The sequence below is a fragment of the Thermobia domestica genome, chromosome 7 (genome assembly GCF_964235325.1).
Source record: "Thermobia domestica chromosome 7, izTheDome1.hap1.1, whole genome shotgun sequence".
NCBI classification, from domain to species: Eukaryota; Metazoa; Arthropoda; class Insecta; order Zygentoma; family Lepismatidae; genus Thermobia; species Thermobia domestica.
Genome location: NC_137460.1, coordinates 292,193,903 through 292,217,471, shown reverse-complemented (window position 1 = coordinate 292,217,471; position 23,569 = coordinate 292,193,903). Strand labels below are relative to the sequence as shown.

The window sequence follows — 23,569 nt, the reverse complement described above, 5'->3', positions numbered from 1 at the left end:
GTCAAAAGCGGTAGACTCCAGCCCTAAACATTCATACGCAATAGCCAACTGAAAGGAGCATCACTGTGTTTTTGGTACGCGTGCCTGTTGGGCATTTTTGTGAAGAGCACCCACAAAACCGAGTAGGGTGCGTCACTGCCCAAGATTAAGAGAGAAGAGCTCCCCTTGGAAGGGTCGAGCTAAAGCAAAAGTTCGATTTCACGAATCGTATATAATACTTGTTGACATTTTCAAGTATGTGTATAGTATCAGAGTCTCCGTAATGAACGTCTGAGTTTGAACCAGCGAGTAACAAGGAACTAAGAACATCAGTTAGGACGATCACTTATTTCTATCAGTGGGAAGCTGAATTGGAATCTCAAAGTTAACATTCGCCACTCCAAGCTCATCCTGGCCTCAGCCAAAAAAAAAAAAAAAAAAACTGCCAACCTGTCATCAAGTGGATTCTACCCCAGAGCCCCAGCGATATCAACTGGCCGGTCGAAGATTAACAGTGAGTAGTTAAAACATTGATTCGTTCAGGTATTTTAAAAGCCATCACTTCGTTACACGTACTCGAACAGAATTAAAAAGAAAAGATTAAAATAATCAGAGAACGTTAATAATAGTTACTCGTTTGTAATTTTCTGTATTATTTTTAATTGTATATTTCATGTCTAGTAACATTATATTTTTACATAGTTCAACTAGGTCTTGTGATTTATATTGTTTAGTGAATTCTTGTCCGTTAATACTCTCGCCAAAATTCACCATTCATACATATTTTACTCTACGGTACTTATGTTTTATTGATCTGTGTGCCCGGCTTCGGTTTCAATAAAATATAAGTGCGGAAGTGATCGTACCCTGCCGTGGCAAAGCTGGGTAAATGCAAATGAATGTTTAGGCTTATAGAATTTCAACGCCGGCAGGGAAACACGATTACAGCCTATAATAGAAGAAAAGTAGAAAAGAATATATTCGGTTTTTCTTTACCAGGTCAGATAGTAAAGAAAAAAATCGGATATTAAATAGTATTTCCATATTTCAGTATGGTTCTGTAGTTTTGGTGTTTAGGTATCTCCATATTTTTGTATGAGTTGTAACAAGATTTCGAATGCTTTGATATACTGGTTTCAGTATTTTTTTATATTCTTAGTCAGATCCCAAACTATTCAACCCATTAAGCAATTTAATTGAAATAGTACTCACCGTCGTCTTCTCCCAGTTCGCTGATACATTTTGTTAAAAGGAATAATATTTTTCTTATTGATTTCAGATTTGATTGATTTCTTTTAACATTAACTGCTGAAGGTTTCAAATCTCCAACTTGAACAGTTTTTTGTTAACGAGATGGCTTTTCAATATTTGAACTTTGCCTGTAATAAAACTGAAATGAAAGCAGAAGACGTTCCTATTAAAGTTGAAGTGAAAACAGAAAACGAACCCATTGAAGAATGTAATTATAAACTGTGTAATAGTAACATCAACGATCATAAAGATCCTCTTGGAATACGTGTGGAATGTGAGGAACGAAAAAGTGCAAAGGAAGGAGAGAATATCTCTTCAGAAAGTAATGAAGATGAAACAGTATCAGATTGGAAACTAACTGCAAAACCAATATATTTAGTCAAGCGTTTACCAACATGTAAAGCACTTGCAAATGCCAAAAGTTTTCAAAGTAACAACAAGACAAAATCCTCCGATTTTACACACAACACGAAAGAGTCAAGCAGTCATATTTCGACCACTATTATAGACAAGAATGGCCACGACGAAGACGTTGAAGAACGTAGTAATCAAGAAGGATACATTGCTCAGCCCCTCAGGTATGTTTTAGTGCATTATTTGATGAGAGCTATGTCTTTAGAATTTTTTTTTTTTTCAAATTGTGTTTTTCACTGTCGTTTGGTTTTTTAACTAACACGAGTGTGCTGCTTATTTCCTTTTGTCTCTCTATATTGATCTTTATTTTTCCAGTCTTACCACAAAAAACAACGATTCTACCATACCTCTACCCAATATCCGCCGAAGCTGGGAATGGCCGATAAAGTGTCGTCAAATGTGTGAACGAGTATTTAGATTAACCCGATATAAACAACAAGCTACAAATGACTGTGCAAGAAAGTAAAATTCTGCTATATAGTATGTAACATATATAATCGTGCCTGTTAATTAAATTACGTGTAAGTTACATTAATAGTACAAATATTGATTTACACGATTGATTTACACGAATTAATAATATTTCTTGTTCATGAGCTCTGCCTTTTGTATATTATTAACGATCTGTAGATGGTTTTTGCATTAATATGTTTATGATACAACAATGTTCGACCGGTCAATCCACTTTGAGACCGTCGTTTTTTATTGAGTAACAAGCAGTCGCAGGGGTCACTAGCTGTTCTATGAATGAAAATCCACCATTGTCCACGTCAATGCGGGATGCGTTCTCATATTCGGTCCTTTCGAATTTCCCTTAGATACATTAAACAACACACTATTACTCGATATATGAACACATAAAAGAATATTGAAACATGTGTAAATTGAGAAGAGTTCACTGCTCGTGATGCTCGACCCACTAAGACGGCAGCGATAGGGTGCGGAGCGCGTTTCAACACACTGAGTTATATAACACCTGAATACATATAGTTTTCGCACAGTTTACGAATCTCAATGCTCTACCCACCGTTCCTTGATAATAAGGCGGGGAGCGCGTTTCAACGCAGACGTACTGATCAGTTCGCGATTACACACACGAATGTTTGTTCCTTCCCTGCCAATCTCCATGCAGCAAAGCGTTGGGAGGGAGAAGGTTTCCCTGAAATTCATACCTACGAGACTTAATCGAAAGTACAATCCTAAGGAATGCAGTGTGTGTTGGCGATTTCTTGTCTTTTTCTGTATATAATGTGCTTTGAGCGAAGCAAGCACACAACCACGTAGACAAACATGTATGTATAAGCTTGAGAGAGAGGCTGTTCCAAGTGTTCTCCCATTTTCTATACGAAGCTAGGTTAATAAATTCTAATTCAACACAAACTGTCTATCTTGTTTTGATAATAGCAATTGATAAGCCTCAGAAACGGTGACATCTTTTCAATACTTGCAATACTTAGTTAAATATGTATTTTTTCGTTTATCTTAAACTGAGTTAATGAAATCGCAGAATTTGCTTAACTTGGTAAGAGGTGAGACAGTCCGGAAATTAAATAAGATTCCAAACGTAACAGTAAATTACTATAAATCTTGTCTTTACACCAAACATTGAATGTAAAAAGGAACGCCCTTTATATTCATCCAAGTCACTGAGAATTCACCATGGGGAACGATATATTGGACAACACTGTATATAGTAGAGCACATGAGAGTTGTTGTCTGATTAAGCATATGGTTATTCACCCTGTATTACGTTAAAGCCAGCTTTAGGTCGCCATTAATAAAGCCGTTTTTTTATTTTTTTATTGTACTTCTTTATGTCTGTTCATTTAGTAGAAAGAATAAAGTTTTTTCTTCTCCTTTTTTAAATATTAATTTGTCAGCATAAATATATATTTCGGTAGGTTTCTCAATATTTTTCAATGAGTGTATTATATGATTTCATACATTAAAAAAAAAACAAAAGCATATGAAACAATGTAAACACCTAAATACTTAAATACTAAACATCAATTCATGCTGTGTGTTTTGGTTTCCGAAGTGTTGCCTGAAAATGGTTCTTTCTCTTTTTTACGGTAAAACCGAAACTGCTTACGAGTGTATGGTGTGGTTTAATATTGTGTATATGCACCTTTTAAACAACAATATTTGATCCAATATCGGTAATGATTTGATGTCGGTAATTTGGTCATGTCCGGGAGTGGTTGTCGCAGTGATGGGGTACCGAGGCATAGTGATCTGGTGTCTTTTTTTTTTCGAAACCAGTTCGGTATGCCCGGCGCAAGAAAAGTAGAAAACTTGTTTTTAAAATCCAAAAGAAGTACAATTTTTGTATTTTCTTAAAACCAAGCTAAATATTACAATTACATCAAAATTCAAACGCCAATTTTTACTTTTATTCCTTCTATTTATTTGTTTACTTTTTTAAATACTATATGATGAAGGCGTAAACGAAATTTTGAGATACAGTATACATGCCAAAAGTACTGTATGGCTGAGACCTAATCGGGCGCTACTCCGATTCATCGTATAATGTTGAGAAAGATAACGATGTTCCTAAGGTATAGTAACAATATATCTTCCAACACTTCTTGATTCATGGTGTCATTATTGCTAAGCTCAGGCTAAACCAAGGTCTCAGTACTGTTGCTAGAAACGCATATTAACTTTTCATCATGAATATTATATGCAGCCAAAATGACAAATAATCTTACCCAACCCAGTAATAATGATTTAGTTTCACTATTGTTTAAAATTTATTCTTACTTCATAGTATCTCTTTGTCAGTTAGAACTTCATTCACATTATTCGCTAACAGCACAAAAAAGGACTCATTAACTAGAAAACAATATATTTTTTAAACATTTAAAATATAAATTTCATATTTAATTTAATAACTTTTCACTAATTAAATTTTGTGGATATCTTTAATTTGTTATCATTTCTCTAATTGCATAACTGCGTGGAGACAGCTAAACAAAAATAGAAGGAGAAATAAATGAAAATCTAAGTTGGATTACGTAATAAAACTTTATTACAATTCCGGGCCTCAAAACTAGAAACACCAGAAAGTAAACAAATCACAGGAAGACACAAACATCCTAACAAAAATTTGACCCAGAAACTTTGTATCCAAAACGGGGTATTCATATTTTTCTAAAGTGATGGGCTGCTCCCGAATTCGTGATCTATATTGACTACCTCTTTCGACATTTCCAATTCTGTCCTTCCTGTTTCCCAAATTCAATCCAAGGTCTCCAAATGCTGTAAAGAAATTCACAAAACGTGCCATTTTAAATAAACATACCTGATTATGAATAAGAGTTAGTGGTTCTTTAGGCTGGCGGGTCGATAATGGTGGGTATATACCTAAAGGTGAAAAACAAATTTCTAAGGTTTGAAATTCGAGGCGGTCATTGAATAAATAAATAATGATTTTTTTATCTTAGCTAAAAGCCTACAAAGGTTTACTTTAATTTCTCTTTCATTTCAACTGCTCCCCTTTTCTCTTCATTATCATTATAATTCTTTAATGCCATAATTGTAGCCCACAGGAAAAGTTGGGCATAAAAACCTTAAGACATTCACTGCTCCATTAAAAATTAAAAACTTCGTCTTGCAGCTCCTGAAATGAATGTACTTTAAGTAGCCTGTGTTCATACGATGGAAACAATCTATTAAGAGCGTCACTAAATTTCTTAGTTTTTCCTGCACAAATTTATGTCGCGTTGAAATTTATTAATTTCCGCACTTCAGCGTAATAGTCTATTATTACTTGGTTTGACAAATTTAAGGAAGAGAAGGGCATGAAGGCCAGTCACAATAATTATGCGTTTTCTTAATATATCTTTTCGTCTTCTTAAAGCTTAAAAGACTACTAAGCAATCCAGTTCTGAAATTGTGTACCGACGTTGGTTAGGTATCAAAGTACTGCTAATGTAGTGAATTATTCCCTTTTTGTCACCCTGTCCCTGCCAAAGCGTACACCCTAATCCGATTGTTGAAACATCCACCTGAATATAAAAGGATTTTGAATAATCTAGATGTGCTACGGAAACGTAAGTGCAAATTTTATCGTGAATCTAATTAATTGCTTGTTCACACTGTTCACTCCATTGCCATTTCCGTCCTTTGGACTGCAATTCATATAATTTCACTGAGGAGGCTTGAGTAGCGTAATTAGGTGGAAAGTTCTGGCAGCACGCAAATATTCCCAAAGCAGATTGCAAACTTTTAATATTATCGAGCGTCGGTAATTCCATAACTGCTTTGATAGTTTTTCCATCCTTCCTTATCCCGTATGGGCTAACAATATGTCGTAAAGACGGTACTTTCGGTGCAAAATCATGCATTTATAAATATTCAGCGCGATGTTAGGTTCCTTAAATTTTGCGAAAATTTGCTCGAAAAGCTTCGAGTATTCTTCGTAAGTGTTATTCGTGGCCAAGTTTTCATCGATATATCTGATGATCTTACGGTGTAAGTCTGAGACTAGCACACGAGACATCATTGCGTTTAAGGCTTGTCCGGCATTACGGTGTCCGAAGTGTATTCTCTGATATTGATATTAGCGTCCCTCAAAATTGAAGACTGTATATGGTTGAGATTTCGGGTGCAAGTAACACTGATGGTACGAAGAATGGTGGTCCAGAGCGGTGGAAACTGTTTTCTCTGCAATATAGCCAACAAGTCTTCTTTCTGTCTTATTTTGCCGCAAAACTGAATTATGATTAACAGATCTCAACACATATCCTCTGCGTATTATTCTTTTCAACAATTGAAATGGGGTTACTGTGAATAGATTCAATACTGGTGATAACCCCAATTGCAAAAACTTTTTGATCTCACCTCGAAAAAAAGGTAAGTGTTCGTACACAATCGGATACTGTTTTCGAACCACTGGTTCAATAGTATCGTTTTCCATTTAATATTGGAATCCTTTGAGCCTGCCGGAATATTTCGTAAAATATCTCAATACTGAAACAATAAATCCGATAACTGCTCCTTTTGGTTGTGATCTAGTGTGCTTGCGCGACTAAAAGCTGCTTTCAACTGTTCTTCTGATGGAACTCGTTTAACACCCTATCATCTTGTTGTGGAAGCGCGGTGTCTCAGTGGCTCAGTGGTAGAGCGTTCACCTCCGGTGCTTCGGGTCCCTGGTTTGATCCCAGGTCGCGCCGTGTAGACTTTGTGGTGGACAAACACCCTGCTCGTGGGTTTTCTCCGGGTTTTCCCGGTTCCTCCCATTTCATTCCAGCATTTCACTTATTTGTCATTATCAGCTGATGTTTTAATCAGCTGATTCGACCGAAATGTCATCAGTATCACCACAATTCTTTGATTCAATGCGGAGAAGAGAGACAACTAGTCTAATGTCGTATTCTGTTATGATTTAATGTTACCTTGACTAAGCTTAATGATACTTTGTAATTGCTCTAATGCATACAAACGAATAATAAATTTCTCGTTAAGGTCGGCTACAACAAAATCTTCTAATGTGAGTGCAAGTGAGTATATTTCAACGGGGAAAACAGTCATGTTTCTACATTTTCTCTTAAACTTTCCACTATAATTTACAATGAGGACGTCTTCAGCTGATTGTAATTTCCTTCCAAAGATCATAAGACGCTAGCGACGTTTCTGCTCTCGTGTCACGCAATGCTTTTACTCCAATGCCGTTCACACGATTGTTAATGCAGGCAGAATATTTTCGACCATATTCCCTAACTTTTGTATGGCATTTGCCAAGAAAATAAATAACACCTTGGTCTTTTCTGCTGTTTAAACACGTATTATGTTACGACAGGTAGAGTTATAACCACTAGCACGAGTTTCCTGGTTCGATCCCAAATCCCGACAAGTGGCCTTCGTGGTTTATGGAAACCAGTTGCTTGCGTTTTTCAAAGTTATCATATGCCTTCTGCTTTCCTCATTCCACCATTGTCATCTATCTAATCCCCATTCTTTTTCTTAGCCTGGGTGCATAATTGTAGGACGTTATACTTGATAGTGACCATGTGACAAGTAATTGTAGGCATCCGCTCCAGAAAAGAGAACTTCAATGTACCAAAGTTCAATTAGAACATGATAAAATCCGATTGTATTGAAAAAAATGTAAATCATTTCACTATTCTGCTGCTTCGTTTTCTCCAAATTAATACATAAATTTATTCGATACTTCGTTTTAATTAGGTGTAGACAGCAATGCTTTGTCTATAACGAAATATCATCATATTACAACTTTAGAATTTTTAGATTCTTGTTTGACAATACGTTACATCATCGTGTAATGGGAAACATTGTAAACGGAGCTTTATAATGGTTTAATGCAATGGCAGGGCATCACACTATTAAGGAATGTGTGCTGTGGTCCGTTTATGAAATAATTAAATATTAAATTCTTTGAGTAGTTGCCCGAGAGCAATTAAATAACTAAATTTTAAGATCTTGATTAAAGTGACTAATTGAGTTTTATTTTAAAGAATAGTTCTTGGATATTTTTTCCCTTTAGTGACAGTTATACTCTTCCTTACTAGAAGTATATTGGATAATGAGATAATTAATGCCTATCTCTATTGTAGAAGAGAAGAGTATCAGTTCTCTGTAGCCTAAAATCTTAACAGATACGTGAGGATTACTTGTAGACAATTTTCGTGGCAAAGCTTACAACTAACAAGAGTACCCGAGATCTATACCTAGCGTGCAAAATAAAACAGAAGGCTTTTAGTAGAAAGTGGGAGATAAAAAAGAGAGCCAAGAAGAATGAAATTATCTATGACTTTCAGCTACCGTCTGCATTGTGTAGGAAATGACTTCCTCATTTTAGAATTGTTTGCACTACGATTCATGCCCTGTTGTTTTCGTGGGCTGGGAACCAGGTTTGTACTTGCACAATTGGCGTGCATAATTTTCATGGTTTCTTAAAAAACTGTTATTCATCTTACGGAACACGTGACGGGAGCGATACGTTTGCACCATTTTGTAGAAATAATTCTCAGTAGTACTAACAAATCAGCATTAATGTAAACTCATAAACTACACAACAATTTTATATGGGAAAATAAAACGCTGCACATAGTCGGAGATATGGACGGAGGAAAATATTGAAGTATTGGAATAGGCCTATTACGGAACAAGATTCGTATTTTTTAACGTATGAACTTTCAACACTACTTGCAATCTAGTAAAAAGTAGAAATTGCCCTTTGAGCAACTTCACGATGTTTTTTTTTTTCTCAAAGAAACAATTCACATAGAAGACTACACTGAAAAAAGGATAATTCCTTCGACTCTTATGCCGCTTTCAATTAAGCTCATTACGTCCCAATTTCACAAGTCCAGGCTATCGCATTATATAGTTTGTTACTAACACGCAGGGAAAAAGACATGCAGGGACAAAGTTTTGATTAAGTTACTTAGCGTGAGCTGAACTAGATCAAAATTTACATTGCTATATAGAAAGCTGATCTTTAAACACGAAGTGATAACTTATTATTACACAAATAACTAAGTTGAAATGTCTAAGATAGGTGGGTCACGTCGCTTGCGTAGGTAATAAGCAAAGATATTGTATAATTCTTGTTACAAATCTATATAAGCGATTTGGTAAGTCAGAATACGATAAGAGAATATTATAAACCGGATCGTATGAAAATACATGATAGTAATCTAGTTAGGCTTGATTTAATCGAGGATGATATTCAGTAAAAAAAAAATTATTTCTGAGGCTATGAACTTTCAGGTTCGGTTAACCATGGGGTGAATGGGTTTTGTATGTTACTGAATGTGTGATAATGTTTAGCGGTGGAACGTATATTCTATTCTCTTCAGTGTCTCACATTTGCTGCTAAAATTACATTGTAATTTACTACCAAAACTTCAAATGAAATTCAGCTGTGCTCTAAATATTTAATTCTTTTCGGTCTTCAATCATACTTTCGCGGATTGAAGTACGCATCAATTATTCCAAAATAAATAAGTTATTACAAAATAAATAAAAAACATTATTTAAAAAGTGGTAAACAAGAAACATAGACAGCATGATAAGTCATCAATTACCATTGAGTTCATTTTTCTAGTCGCTGCCTTTATCTAGATTTTTGAGTAATTCAAATTCTGGTCACACTGTAATTTCTATGGATGGCAACACTGAAAATTCTTCCGATTCGTATTTTCGGGTGTAGAATAATATTATCTATTATTGTGGTAAGTTACATCTTATTACCTCTTTCCACTTACGAAAAACGGGCAAAAGAAAAATTATTAGTTTTTCTAAAGTATTTAGTAGTCTGCCCCATTAAGGAGAATCGAAAAAAAACTTTAATAAAGTAAAAAAAATACGTGCCGCAGGGTAGGAGCGAACCACCATCCTTTGGATTGATAGGCGCGTGCTCTTCCGGCTTGGTCACGGAGGCGATGGAGAAAACGTCGCTTGTAGAGACATAAATCGTTGAGGTATTTCTAATTTAGCTAATCAGATTGCTCCTGTAACCGTGTATATTCGACAATAACCATTTGAGGTTACATAAAATCTGCCATTAATTTTATAACAAAATGACGCGCGTCTATTCTCTTTATTTCATGGTTCTCCCATACTCACTTTCAAATGATCGGCTACAGTGGCCATCTAAATTCATATAATTATACGCACTCATCTCAATATTTTTCACTTCATGATGTAGAGGCAAGGGTTATTCTTCACTCCCGTAGCTCATGTTAGAAACATTTCGTTAGGAAAAATAATAACAATAACCGCATGAACATGACTGACAATAGTTAATGTTGGTCCCTTCGCGATTCTCTGCGACGAATCGAAGAAGCGCGGACCAAAATGAAATCTTCGCTGTTACGCTTTGGTAACTTCAATACTCCGACACTAGATCTTTCTTTCGACTCGACGAAACCCTGCGCCAGTGGCACACTAGCAGCAGTACTTCGACGCGTCTCTATAGCGACGATCAACATCTACCGGCAAGTGAGGTATTAGGCGTTCGCTATGTTTACGGCATGGGGAATCGAATAGAAGTAAAAATCGCCATAAAGAAATTAAAGAAACACAAATCTCCGAGTGTAGACGAAATTCCGGCTGAGTTAATTTTAGCTGGTGACGAAAAATTGTGGAACAAGATACACAAACTCATTCTTCTTATCTGGAACAAGGAACAGTTGCCACAAGAGTGGAAAGAATCAATCATTGTTCCAATTCACAAGAAAGGCGACAAAACTGACTGTAATAATTATCGAGGCATTTCTCTTCTGTCAACATCCTACAAAACACTTTCAAATATTCTATTAGCAAGACTGACACCATACGCAGATGAAATTATTGGAGATTATCAGTGCGGATTTAGACAAAATCGATCAAGTATCGACCAAATATTTACTACTCGACAAATACTCGAAAAGAAGTGGGAATACAACACCCAGGTACATCAACTCTCTATTGATTTTAGAAAGGCTTACGACTTGGTCAAAGTAGAAGCATTGTACAATATTCTTACAGAATTTAGAATAACGGAAAAGCTAATTTGATTAATTATAGTATGTTTAAATGAATCCCAAAGTCAAGTCCGGGCAGGAAAATGTTTGTCCACGACTTTTCAGATCGAGAATGGCCTGAAGCAAGGAGTCGCATTGTCGCCATTATTATTCAACTTTGTTCTGTAATACGCTATAAGGAAGATCAAAGACTTTAACTAGAGTTCAATGGTATGCAATGGTATGGTATGCAGGTTATGACATATGCTGATGATGAAAATTTAATGGGGGATGATAAGAGAACAATGGAAAGAAATGCAGAATTCTTATTAAACGCTTGCAGGGACATGAATTTAGAAGTAAATGCAGAGAAAACTAAATACATGGAAGTTCATCGGAATTGTAATACGGCAGATTATGCATGCGTTAAAATATCGAAGAATACTTTGGATAAAGTGAATGCTTTCAAATATGTAGGATCAGTATTAACAGACGAAGGGCATATTCACGAAGAAACTAATGTCGAATAAAGGCAAGAAATTTGTGTTTTATTCAGTTCAAAATCTTTCGTCGTAGCGAATTCTGTCGACGTCTTTGAAGCTTAAAATATATAAAGTGATAAGCATGCCTGTTGTTCTGTATGGTTGCGAAACATGGTCGCTTACTCGGAAGAGAGAAAATAAATTGGAAGTTTTTGAGATAAGATCCTGGGAGGAATATTCGAACCCAAGAGGGTGGGGAAGCGCAAACTTTATAACGAATAAAACATAATTTATACGGTCTACCAAACATTGTTGGGTTTGTCAAGTCTTGGAGGCACAGGGAGCAGGTCATGTAGCCAAGATAGAAAAAAGTAGATACGCTTTGAAAATCCTAATTGGAAGACCAACCTGAAAACGCGCATTAGGAAGACCTAGGCGGAGATTGGGAGGACAATAGGGATCTGGCAGAAATAGGAATAAAAAGTAGAATATGAATGTAATTGGGTAAGGATATAAGTCAGTGGAGAGCTTTTGGAAACGCGGCATTGAACCTCCGGGTTCCATAGGCCATAGAGTTAGTTTAGTTAGTAGCCAGCGGAACTTGAAACTTACCACGAGACTGCCATGTCTTCCATAGAATGTCCAGAGAACCAGTGCATAGCCTTATCTTTGAATTTCACAGATCGAACGGTAAATACAACCCGAGATAACCTTTGCTTATTATTGACCTTCAATACAGGAATGGGAGGTTCTCGATCTTATTAGCTACTGGACTTAAATGTTGAAGAGTTTCTAGACACTTCGCCAGAAAGGAAAGTGACTTTAACTGTGATAATACAGGGTGTCAAATGTCCTTGGACACCTGCATAAGTTTGAAAATCGACGGGAAAAGTGAAGATGGGAACAGAGGTTTAATGAGGGGCCGCAACTTTTGAAGTGTATGTGATTCATGGCCATCATCTTGAAATCCGCCATTTTGGAATCAAGCCAATTTTTTAAATGGGAAGAGGGTGTATGAAACATCACATAATACTACCTTTAGCTCAGGAATTTAGTGTAGTAATTTGTTTTTTCTATCTTGTACAGTTTAGAGGTTATTAATGTTCAATGGAAAATTACCTTGACACTGACCCAGTTCTCTGTTTGTTCCAGGTGATCTAAATGGGACTGGCACGTGAACAGAAGATCGAAATCATCCTTATATTAGGGGAACGCAGCTACCGAACAATAGCAGCTGACTACAACAGACTGCACCCAGACAGGGAACCGGTATCGCACAGCACGGTGGCTCACGTGATCACCAAATTCCGGAAGACGGGTTCTGTTTAAGATAGGGCACGTAGTGGACGAACAAAGACTACCACCAATGAGGAAACTGCAACGGCAGTTGTGTCGTTTGTGAAAAGTCCTAAACGAAGTACCAGTCGTGTGTCCCTAGCATGTGCAATAAGCCAATCCTCCGTTGTCCGTATATTACACGCCAATCACTGGCATCCTTACAAGCTGCACATGCAACATAAACTGAACGAGTATGACCCTGATCGCCGGTTGGAGTTCTGCATGTGGGCTACTGAACAACATGAAATGGATCCTGCGTTTGCCAAGGGCATACTGTTGAGCAGCGAGGCGTATTTCACTTTGAACGGAGAGGTTAATCGACATAATTTCCGATACTGGTGTGACGCAAATCTGAACTGGGTTGACCCGAGTCGAGAACATAGTCCAGTGAAGGTGATGATGTGGTATGACATATGGGACACCCACATGATTGGGCCATTTTTCATTTACAACACCTTAACTGCACCATAATATCTGATGCTGCTGCAGGACCATGTGTTCCCTGCCACACTGAACGCTGACGGCATTTTCCCATGTTAAATTCAATACGATGGAGCCCCTCCACACTATGGACTTGGTGTCCGTGAATGGCTGGATGAACAACTGCCAGGGAAGTGGATTCGTCGCCGTGGTCCCGTGAAGTGGCCACCCAGATCCCAACTTAACGCCCCTTGATTTTTATCTATGGGGGCATATTAAGCAGATAGTGTATGCTGAGACAATCCGTGATTTCAGACACCTGGAGGAACGTATCCAACAAGCCTTACCAAATTTCAGGAGGCATTCTCCTCCTTGTCCACTCAGAGTGGTTGCGGCGACTACAGTTGTGCATTGCATGGGATGTACAACACGTAGAACATTTGCTGTAGCATTCAGTATCAAGGTGATATCCCACCTTTGAACATTAATAACCTCTAAACTGTACAAGATAGAAAAAAGTCAAATTACACCACTAAATTCCTGACCTCAAGCTAGTGTTGTTTGATGTATCATACACCCTCCTTCCCATTTAAAAAAAATTGACTTGAATCCAAAATGGCGGATTTGAAGATGGCGTCCATAAATGACATACACTTCAAAAGTTGCGGCCCCTGATCAAACCTCTGCTCCCATCATCACTTTTTACTTGTCGATTTTCAAACTTATACAGCTGTCCAAGGACTTTTGACTAACCCTGTATATAAATACAACCAAGAAACTTTTATCGGTTTTTGAGGTCTGTGTTCAGTTGGGCTTCACACCGTGAGTTGAATTCGAATGGAGATAAGGCGAAGCTCAGTTGTTGGTGTGGGTATATCCTACATACTACCTATTTGTGGCAGTTCAGCTACACCGCGAATTTGGATAAGGGCAGAGTGAACATGTGACCTTCTCAGAGTCTCATAAGGGCGAGAATGCATTACAAGTTCAAAATAGAGTCAATAGCCGCTGCAACAGGGCGGAAGATATACCAAGCCTTTGGTGAGGGTGTCGTGACTACACGGACAGTGCAGGGGTGGCTTACAAGTTTAAGCACTCGAAGACGCACCAGGTTGCGGGAGACCAGCACGTGTACAAAATGATCTGCAGGCAGCAGTTGACGCGAACAGTGTCAACACATGTGGGGAATTGGCATTAAAATTGAGTGTGAGTGGAAAAACCGTTCGCCAGCACCTCCATCAACTTGGGAAGCATTACCATTTGGACCGATGACAGCGGCGCAAATCTGTTTTCAACATTGGTTCGACGGGTAAGACTCTTCCTGTAATCTTTTTTAAGTGATGTTCAAACTATTTATGAAGTTGGAAAACAATGCTATATAGGATAAGTGGAGCAGAGTTTTCTTCAACATTCTGAGCGCAGCAGCTTTGAGTGTTATTCTATGGGCATCAGTTTCATTTCACTTTCCTTAGTGGCAAATGGTCACAATCATATTTCTCCCCAAAACACAAATTTCAAATCAGATCATTGGGGAGACTGCCCCGCAGTTTCAGGATTGAAGGTGATATGTCCCCCTCTAGCCCTCCATGATTTGTGAGATTAATCGATGGGTCCCACATGATTTGACTTCGGACTATAATTCAACGCGAGCCGACAACTGTTTATTTGGTGTATCGTCTGAAGAAGTCATTTTTGGACAGGCTGTTGACATGTGATGAAAATTGGGTCCTGTGCGAAGCTCCACGGCACCGTCGTCATTGATTAGTATAGAATGAACTGGTCCCAAACAATTGAAACCAGCACTGCACCAGAAGAAGGTACTGCAATGTTTTTGGTGGACTACTCTCGGCATCGTTCATCGCGAAGTGGTACCAGCCGTCGGAGCACTTGTGCAACTGTGTACTGTCAGCAGTTGAGCCGTGTTCCAGAGAAACTCAAGACTCTAGAACTAACACCACTGAATCGCAGAGGGGTCCTCCTGCAGGACTATGCTACGCAGCACGTGGCTAGGATAAACCGGGACACCATTTTGCGGCTTGGATGGAAACCACTATTGCATCCGCGATACTCCCCGGATATTGCACCTTCCATTTACCAAATTTTCATTCCTTGGACAATTACCTTAGAGGACGCCAGTTCAAATCATTAGTATAGGTGCAAAATATAATTGAGGGGTAAATTTGGATAAGAGCGTAACTAGCAATTCTTCAATTTTTCAGGAGACCAGAAAAAGAAATGCCCTTTAAAAGAATTAATCAACGTATTCACACACTTTTTTCGAAGACAGGCGTTCGCTACGGAGTAGAGATATTACCTTAACACCACCTACACACATACGGATATGCTCAAACTTCCAGAAGATATGTATATGTCATTTTACCGGAAATAGTTCTATACGGCCTTATCCAAATTACCCCTTCAATTGATATAACTTCTTTGCTTTACGACCCACCAAGTTTACCACTGTGAAATCCATGGATCTCCAGAACGTTGGCAGAAGGTCGTCGATGCTGATAAGGACAATTTTTTATCCTCCAGATACGTGTTATTTGACATACCGATGTCCGAAAGTGGTGGGTGAAAAAACAATAAAACTTTCTACTTTTTCCAGAATGTGTTGGTAAAGGCAGGGAAAGAAGGTATCTCGTAATTTTTACTCCCTCAAGTTGAAAAAGGTATATTATGTATGAAGCCCTTGAAATTGCTTCCCATGAGAGATGTAGTTTAGTAAAGAGAGAATGAAACACGAAATATGAAAGTAAATTACGCAAGAATAACGATCAAATTGTTTTATTTTATTCATAGGGCTTTATTTCTAAAGTCCTATGCCACGAGACGTAGAATTTTAGGCTTTTCGCATGTTAAAATATCAAAACAATTGAATATTTTGTGTTTTGGATTTACTGGTTCACAGCTCAATATCAGTTCATGACATCCGTATATAATAATTACATTTTCTAAAATTTCTTGTATGGTAGCAAAACTGTCGTTACTAAATATCATCAGATGATATGTGATGGAATCTTTATAATAAATATATTTCATAATATATATTAATTTTTTTAATGAGGATACTACACACACTTTCCGCTTTCATCGCTTAAACCACAGGTCAGTTGCCCACATTTTTCAGCAAAGACTCTACGTTGTATTTTTCACTTCGATAAATAGTCCGATCTTCAGGTACTTTATTCTCGATGTACAATATGAACTTATATTTTAACTCATTGGATTCTTATTCTAATGAAACTAACGTTAAAAGGATGAAAGTAGCTGATTGAGAGAGACTTACCTGAAACGTGAAACTTAATTTTAAGTGATTCACTCGTTTCCTGAGCTAATTAGAGAGAAGCTGTGTGTCAAGAATACGTACTGATAAGTAACATGCAGTATGTTCCGTATGTCCGTCTTAAGTACGGTGTCTCTCAAAACACGCGTGCACGCGACAGTTTATTTTAAGTGATAAGCTTATAGGCTAAATTTTTTCTCACTAACAAGAGACTCATGAGATAATAATTTTTGACACATTCTTTATCCTCCTCTCATTATGATAACCATTTCTATGAAAGTAACATGATAAATACCCAGATGGAGGTAGGCACTCATCATATTAGAAAATTTATTTTCAATAGTTCGTCTGTCTTCCTTTCTTTTACCACCACTTTTCTGAGGCTCATTGCTTTATCCAAAAGGAGAAAGACAGTCTAAACAAGGTAATCTTAAAACATTATTAAACAGACATCCTAGGAAGAAAATTAAAAAAAAAAAAACTTCTCTCGCAACCATATACATACATGTTTGCATCTGTGTGCGTAAGATAGTTGCGATCGAATCGCAAGAGCGGCTTATATGGCGAAAACGAAAGAAAATCGCTCGGCAGTGCATTCAATAGAAGGGTCTTATCGTTCATTTTAGCCATGGTTTCTGTCCCGACAATATAAGTGAAAATTCAGAGCCAAGATTACATTGGGATTGGCTGAGATGACAATTCATTCAGGCGGAGGAACCCGAACTCGAAAAAGGTGCAGCGCAAACCCTCGCTCACCCATCCTGTTAGCAAGGCTTCGGTGGGCTGTATATTAAATAAATGAACTGTCTTTTGGTATAATATGTATGATAATAATATTTTAATGTGTGACAGTATGAAAGTGAAACTTCGTTTGTTAGTGTATTACCGAAGAAGATTGTAAAGATTTCAGCGCAAGAAGCAATATCTTCGGCTTCGAGCAACTCAGAACATCAATTCATAAGATCAGCTACGGCTGCCTGTAACTTCGTACGTTCGGACGATACTTTTGTGGAGTTTAAGCGTAACCTATTCAGCAGACATCGTTGTGAGTATTACAAACATATTAAGGCAAGAGGCACCTGGTAAATACGTCGGTAGTAACTCGTGAAAGGGCCGAGCTCGGAAGATGGTATATTATTAATTTTTTGTAAATAGATTAATAGCACATTCTGAGTATTCATGTTAGTGTAAACTGCATGTTATTTAATTTACAGTTACAATTATACGTCTGATGTATTACGTAGTTGAATTTCACTTTCTTGTCAAATAAGTTTTTAGCAGGCAATTTGCATTGAGTTAATTAAAACATTGACTTGACTCCTATTAACGGTGCTTATATCGAAATGCATCCTTCCCAGTTTCGATATATGGTAGATATCAGCGGAGTGAGACTGGTTTTCTTTGGCAAGTTGGGAAAAGAGAGAGAGAGGGATAAAGGGAGATATACAGTAAGGAAAGCACATAAAACAATCACTTCATTTGGTTCAGAAAAGTTGAAATTATTAGCATATTCACGATAATGAGAAATGAACCATAAGGAAACACACACTCACTTTAATGTAATGTATAACATGTTTCTTATTGTTTAATATACAGAGTTGAGCATTTGACATTACGCATTTTTTTAATTTTTAAAGTAATAAACAATGAACATGGAAGTCTGTTACGATGCAAATAACATTTGGATGAAGTTGTTGTAGTCACACCCTGGAATAGCAACTTTTCACCCCCATTATAAAATTGTGATTTCTCGACTGGTATACATTAAGTAAAGAGAAAACATAGATTAGCACGCTTATTTCTGTCTTGCAAACTAAGGATGTTAGAGCATGATAGCGTTAGATATTCTAAAAGCTTGTAACAGCAATAAGCCAAGGATGACGAATGAGGTAACACATCTGCTTAGCTTCGAAGTGTTCAATCATAATGTCGGGTATTTCTAATGAATAGGTGAAAAGTTAGAATTAATTAAATACTGAAAGTTTATGAAAAGGATTTATTTCGGAAAAGAGGCTAGATATATAACATATCTAACGATATATGAGAACAGTTGTAAAGATCTTTAAGTGGATTAAAATTTAATACCTCAAAGCATTCCGAGGATATTAAGAACATATGTGGAGATTGATATATAACTTGAAATGATACACTTTGTTTAAAATTTGAAAAATTGTTAGTGTTCCTTTGCTCAATTGTCGTTATATTAATAGACACTGGTAATGATTATCGCAAGAAGCTCTCTCAAAAATTGCTTAATTTTCTAGTACTAAAATTAACAATACATAAACATTTTCTGTGACTTCATATCTGCATTTTAATCTATAGTGATATGTTCTCTCCATAGTGTAACATATGAATCTTTTTATGTACTTAAGTCTGATACCGTATACAGTAATGTAGATGGAGTTCGAGATTTCGAAGGAAGGACAGTTTCTTTTTTGACAATATAAATGATGTGGAAACTTGTCGTAAGATCTCCGTTCATTTTATCATTTAATATAATGTATGAGAGCCTGGTAACCCAAAACTTTTGATATACACTATAAAGAAAAAAGTATCTTACGTTTGTTGCTCTATTTTACATACAAGCGTTTGCATTCTTTGATGTTTCATATTGTTTATTTCCATTATCTTCTTTGTTCAATTTTTTACAGCTTCCATAAATATACTGTTTTCGTAAAAGCCACACGAAAGAGAAAAATTTTCAACTCAGATGGGAAATCTCATTCTTGCGAAGAGTATACTCGATCACATTTGGGAAGAAATATGCAAACTCATGGAGATGAAAATTCTCATACATGCCAAGAGTGTGGAAAAGGATTTATTCGAAGGTCATATTTCGAAAGACATATGTTAATACATTCTACTTTAAAACCTCACAAGTGTCAAGAGTGTGGAAAGGGATTTAGTGAACACGGTAATTTGGCAATGCATATGTTAATACATAAAGGTATAAAACCTTACTACTGCCAAGAGTGTAATAAGGGATTTAGTCGAAAGAGTAGCTTGCGACGACACATGCTAATACATACAGGAATAAAACATCACATGTGTCATGAGTGTGGAAAGGGATTTAGTGAACACGGTAATTTGGAAAAGCATATGTTAATACATAGAGGTATAAAACCTTACAACTGCCAAGAGTGTAGTAAGGGATTTCGAGGAAAGTGTAGCTTGGCAACACACATGCTAATACATACAGGTACAAAACCTCACACGTGTCAACAATGTGGTAAGAAATTTACACAAAAGGGTAATTTAGCAGCACACATCTTAACACATACAGGTATAAAGCCTTACATGTGCCAAGTGTGTAAGAAGGAATTTACGCAAAAGCCTAATTTGGCAAGGCACATGTTAATACATAGAGGTATAAAACCTTAAATATGCCAAGAGTGTAAAAAGGAATTTAATCAAAAGATTAATTTGGCAAAACACATTTTAATGCATATATGTATAAAACCTTAGATGTGCCATGAGTGTAAAAAGGGATTTACGGAAAAGCGTAATTTGGGAAGCCACGTGTTAATACATAGAAACATATGAAAACTTATATGTGCCAAGAGTGTAAGAAAAGATTTAGCAAAAAGAGTAATTTGGCAAAGTACATGTTAATACATACAGTTATAAAACCTCACTGCTGCCAAGAGTGTAAAAGGGAATTTAGTCAAAAGGGTAAGGTGCCGAAAGTGTAAAAAGGAGTTTAGGCATAAGGATAATTTAGCTAGACACATATTAATACATAGTTGCATAAAACCTTACAAGCATCAAGAGCTTAAAAAGAAATTTAGTCAAAATGCTTATTTGGCAAAGAACACGTTAACAGATTATTAAGTTAAACGTTAAAAATGTCAAATGTGGCGGGATTTAGTCCAAAGTCTACTTTGGCAGAACACATGATAATACAAAAGAGATGTGAAACGCCACATACCTGACAATACTGTCAAAATTATTTCTGCTAAATTCACATTTAACACAACACATGCTAATACACGTGAACCATCTCGCTCTTGCCATGGGTGTGCCAAAAGTTTTGTTATATGATGTGGCTACACGCATCTTAATAAACTCAGGCCAAATACCTCACACGTGGTAACATTGTATAAAGAGATTGTCATCCTATATGCCAAACGTGTGAAGAAGAATTTATTTCAAAAGAGCGTTTGACAACGTACATGACATACATAGTGTTAGAAAAGCTCATATTACCGACAGTGCTAGAAAGAATTTAGTTAAAGTTTAAACAGTGCAAGGAATGTTTTACGTATACACGAAAGAAACGCCAAAACTGACGGAGAGAGTTTGGTCAACCTCTAGACACATGTTCCGATTCAAACGCTACAACACTGACGTTTTCCGGCCATCTTTATGAGGCTCTCAAAGTTACTTTGATATATATTAAATGAAGAATTCAAAATTTTGTTTCTGAACCCAGTTTCCATATCAGGCAGTTGAACGCAATTGTATCTCTAAGAGTTTTGATTGACGCAAAGTTTTTTCTTAAACTTATTGGATATACGAAGTCTGCACAATTGTACGTGTAATATTTAATCACTCTACGATGTGTCGAAGTGGGCCAGGTTAAAACTCTCTTGCGTACCTCCCGTTAGCAGGAAAATTTAAAAGAAATCACATATGTGCAACTTACTCAGACCCTACTGATTTGCGACCCCCGGTTCGTATAGGTAAATATGTTCCAAATTACTTGTAAGGAATGTATCGAATTACCAGTGACCATATATATATAGAGAGAGAACAGAAACAATATTGTATGATGGAATATGTAATAGATTCGTTTCATACAACAAACTTCAAAACTTCCTATAACTTTGTTTCAAGAAGCAAGTGCTCTTTCTAAAGGAGAACAATCAACACGTACTCCCAATACTCGTGGTCGCTGATTATATTCCTGATGGAGTACAACCTTGGAAAGGTGTTTAAATTATCTCACTTTACATTGCGATAGTAGGTTAGCTATTTTATACGTTAGGAGTTGTGTGAACTAGTGATTTCAAAGGGAGCCTGGAGAGGAAATTCTACAACACTGCAAAACCTATAAAATTTTCCTGCATCGATATTTCAGACCATGTACAGTGCGTATTGCATCCCCATAATAAATGGTGGTGTAATCTAGAGTACACACTACTGCTGATTTCGTACTACTACTGATAAGTGTGTACGTCTGTACTGTCGTGCAAGCTTATCGCGCCAGTCACGTGTTCTGTAAGATGAACAGCACTTTCACAAGAAACCACCACAATTGTGCACATCAATTGCGCAAGTTCCAATCTGCCTCGCAGCCCATGAAAACAACAGGTGGTGTCATTGAAAACGCTATTGCGGAAACAAAATTAACGAATTCAATTATAAATCGCAAGTGACATAAAGTAATGATTTAATACACGATATTTAAAGCGGAAGTCAGCGTGACGTCTGTCAAGTCATAAGTATAAAAAAATAAAGTATCTAGCAATAAGCGGACAATAGAAAGTAAGAAAAAAATTATCTTAGTGATCAGACAAGATGATTTAACCAGTTACTTGGTGATTTTAGATTCCTCACTCTGCAAAAATTCGTGTCATATGTGAATAGGTTTATGTAATAGGAAGCGGAAGTCGTTGTAAAGTAACACAAAATAATCGCAGGCATATTTGAATACGCGCCCATCCATCCTAAATTTGACGAAGTTTTAGTAGTATATATATATATATATACCAACCCAAAGATAAAAGGTTGGATTGTCTGCAGTAATAAAATACAATTAGTAAGGCAGAGAAATAGGAAAGAGTCTGAAATTAGAGTAGGAGTCAAAGGTAACCTAGGACAATTCGGCCGTGTATACCATATACAAAAACATATATACATGTTAAAAATTATATCGAACAGGGCTACTTAGGATTATAGAAAAAATAACGGAGAAGCGATACATGCGCATATTTGAAAATGATCTACTCCGAAAATTGACATTAGCATAAAAGAATATCTGAGGAATCTACTCCATTAAAATGTATGAATATATCTTTTTTGGAATTTAATGTACAGTTAGCACAGAATAGACAAAAATACACTTGGTACGTATGTATGTTTACAACTTTTTTGTGTGTGTGTGTATGGCAGAAATACTGAGCTGATATTCTTGAACATATATAAATAGTAAGTTTATTCAAAACCAATCACAGCAAAGAAAATTACTAAGAAAAATTATTTAATATAAAGATAACCAAAAAAGTTCTGTCAGTTTTTCACCCACTAACTTCCATCATTGATATGTCACCTAAGACGTAGCCCGAAGATAAAAGATAGTTTCCATCAGCATCGGCGACCTTCTGCCAACGTTCTGAAAGGCATTCGGTTTCATCGTTTTAGAACTAGGTGGGTCATGAAGCGAAGAAAGTATAAGTGCATTTTTCAGTTCAACTAGGGATTTGAACTGGAATTCCCTAAGATGATTTTTGAAGGAATGGAGCAGGTGATACTCGGATGGAGAAATGTCCATGAAGTATGGCGGATGCAATAGTATTTCTCATCCAAGGCATAGAATGGTGTCCCGGATCATCATAACCACGTGGGGCTTAGCGTTGTGATCACACCTTTGCGACTCAAAAGTGCCGGCTCCAGAATCTTGCGTTATCTTTGAACACGGCTTAACTGTTGACAGCACAAAGTTGCATTGATGCTCTGACCAGTTGCTAGCAGTTCCTGATGCATGGTGCCGCGAGCACTCCACCAAACACAGGAGAACCTTCTTCTAGTGCAGTGCTGGTTTCGGCTATTTCTAAACCGGTTCATGGGATGCTAAGCAACGATAACGGCGCAGTGAACTCGTACAGACCCACTTCTCATTACATATAAACACCCTGTCCAAAAAAAGCTTCTTCCTCTCATAAGACAGCAAAGAAACAAATGAATGCTAGAGCTGCCTT

The 23,569-nt window shown here is 36.9% G+C and overlaps 1 protein-coding gene across 3 annotated transcripts; it reads left to right on the top strand.

The window, feature by feature from the left end:
- Nucleotides 1-433: 433 nt before the first annotated feature.
- On the top strand, nt 434-22,917 carry LOC145691047 (uncharacterized). 3 transcript variants are annotated; one of them, XM_081766663.1, is made up of 3 exons: nt 434-493; nt 1,259-1,808; nt 12,752-16,473. In XM_081766663.1, the coding sequence occupies exons 2-3, from the start codon at nt 1,333-1,335 to the stop codon at nt 12,753-12,755; spliced, it is 480 nt and encodes a 159-aa protein (XP_081622789.1). In that variant the 5' UTR covers nt 434-493; nt 1,259-1,332; the 3' UTR covers nt 12,756-16,473. The 3 variants fall into 3 exon arrangements, with proteins under 3 accessions (XP_081622789.1, XP_081622788.1, XP_081622787.1); XM_081766662.1 differs by lacking the exon at nt 12,752-16,473 and adding an exon at nt 1,960-2,175; XM_081766661.1 differs by lacking the exon at nt 12,752-16,473 and adding an exon at nt 19,301-22,917 and having other exon boundaries at nt 442-493.
- Nucleotides 22,918-23,569: the final 652 nt, after the last annotated feature.

Excerpts from the sequence above, each read along its gene's own strand:
- LOC145691047 (XM_081766661.1), top strand. The coding sequence starts at position 1,333 with ATGGCTTTTCAATATTTGAACTTTGCCTGTAATAAAACTGAAATGAAA. Across the intron at positions 1,809-19,300 it reads TACATTGCTCAGCCCCTCAG|CTTCCATAAATATACTGTTT; the intron begins GTATGTTTTAGT and ends AATTTTTTACAG.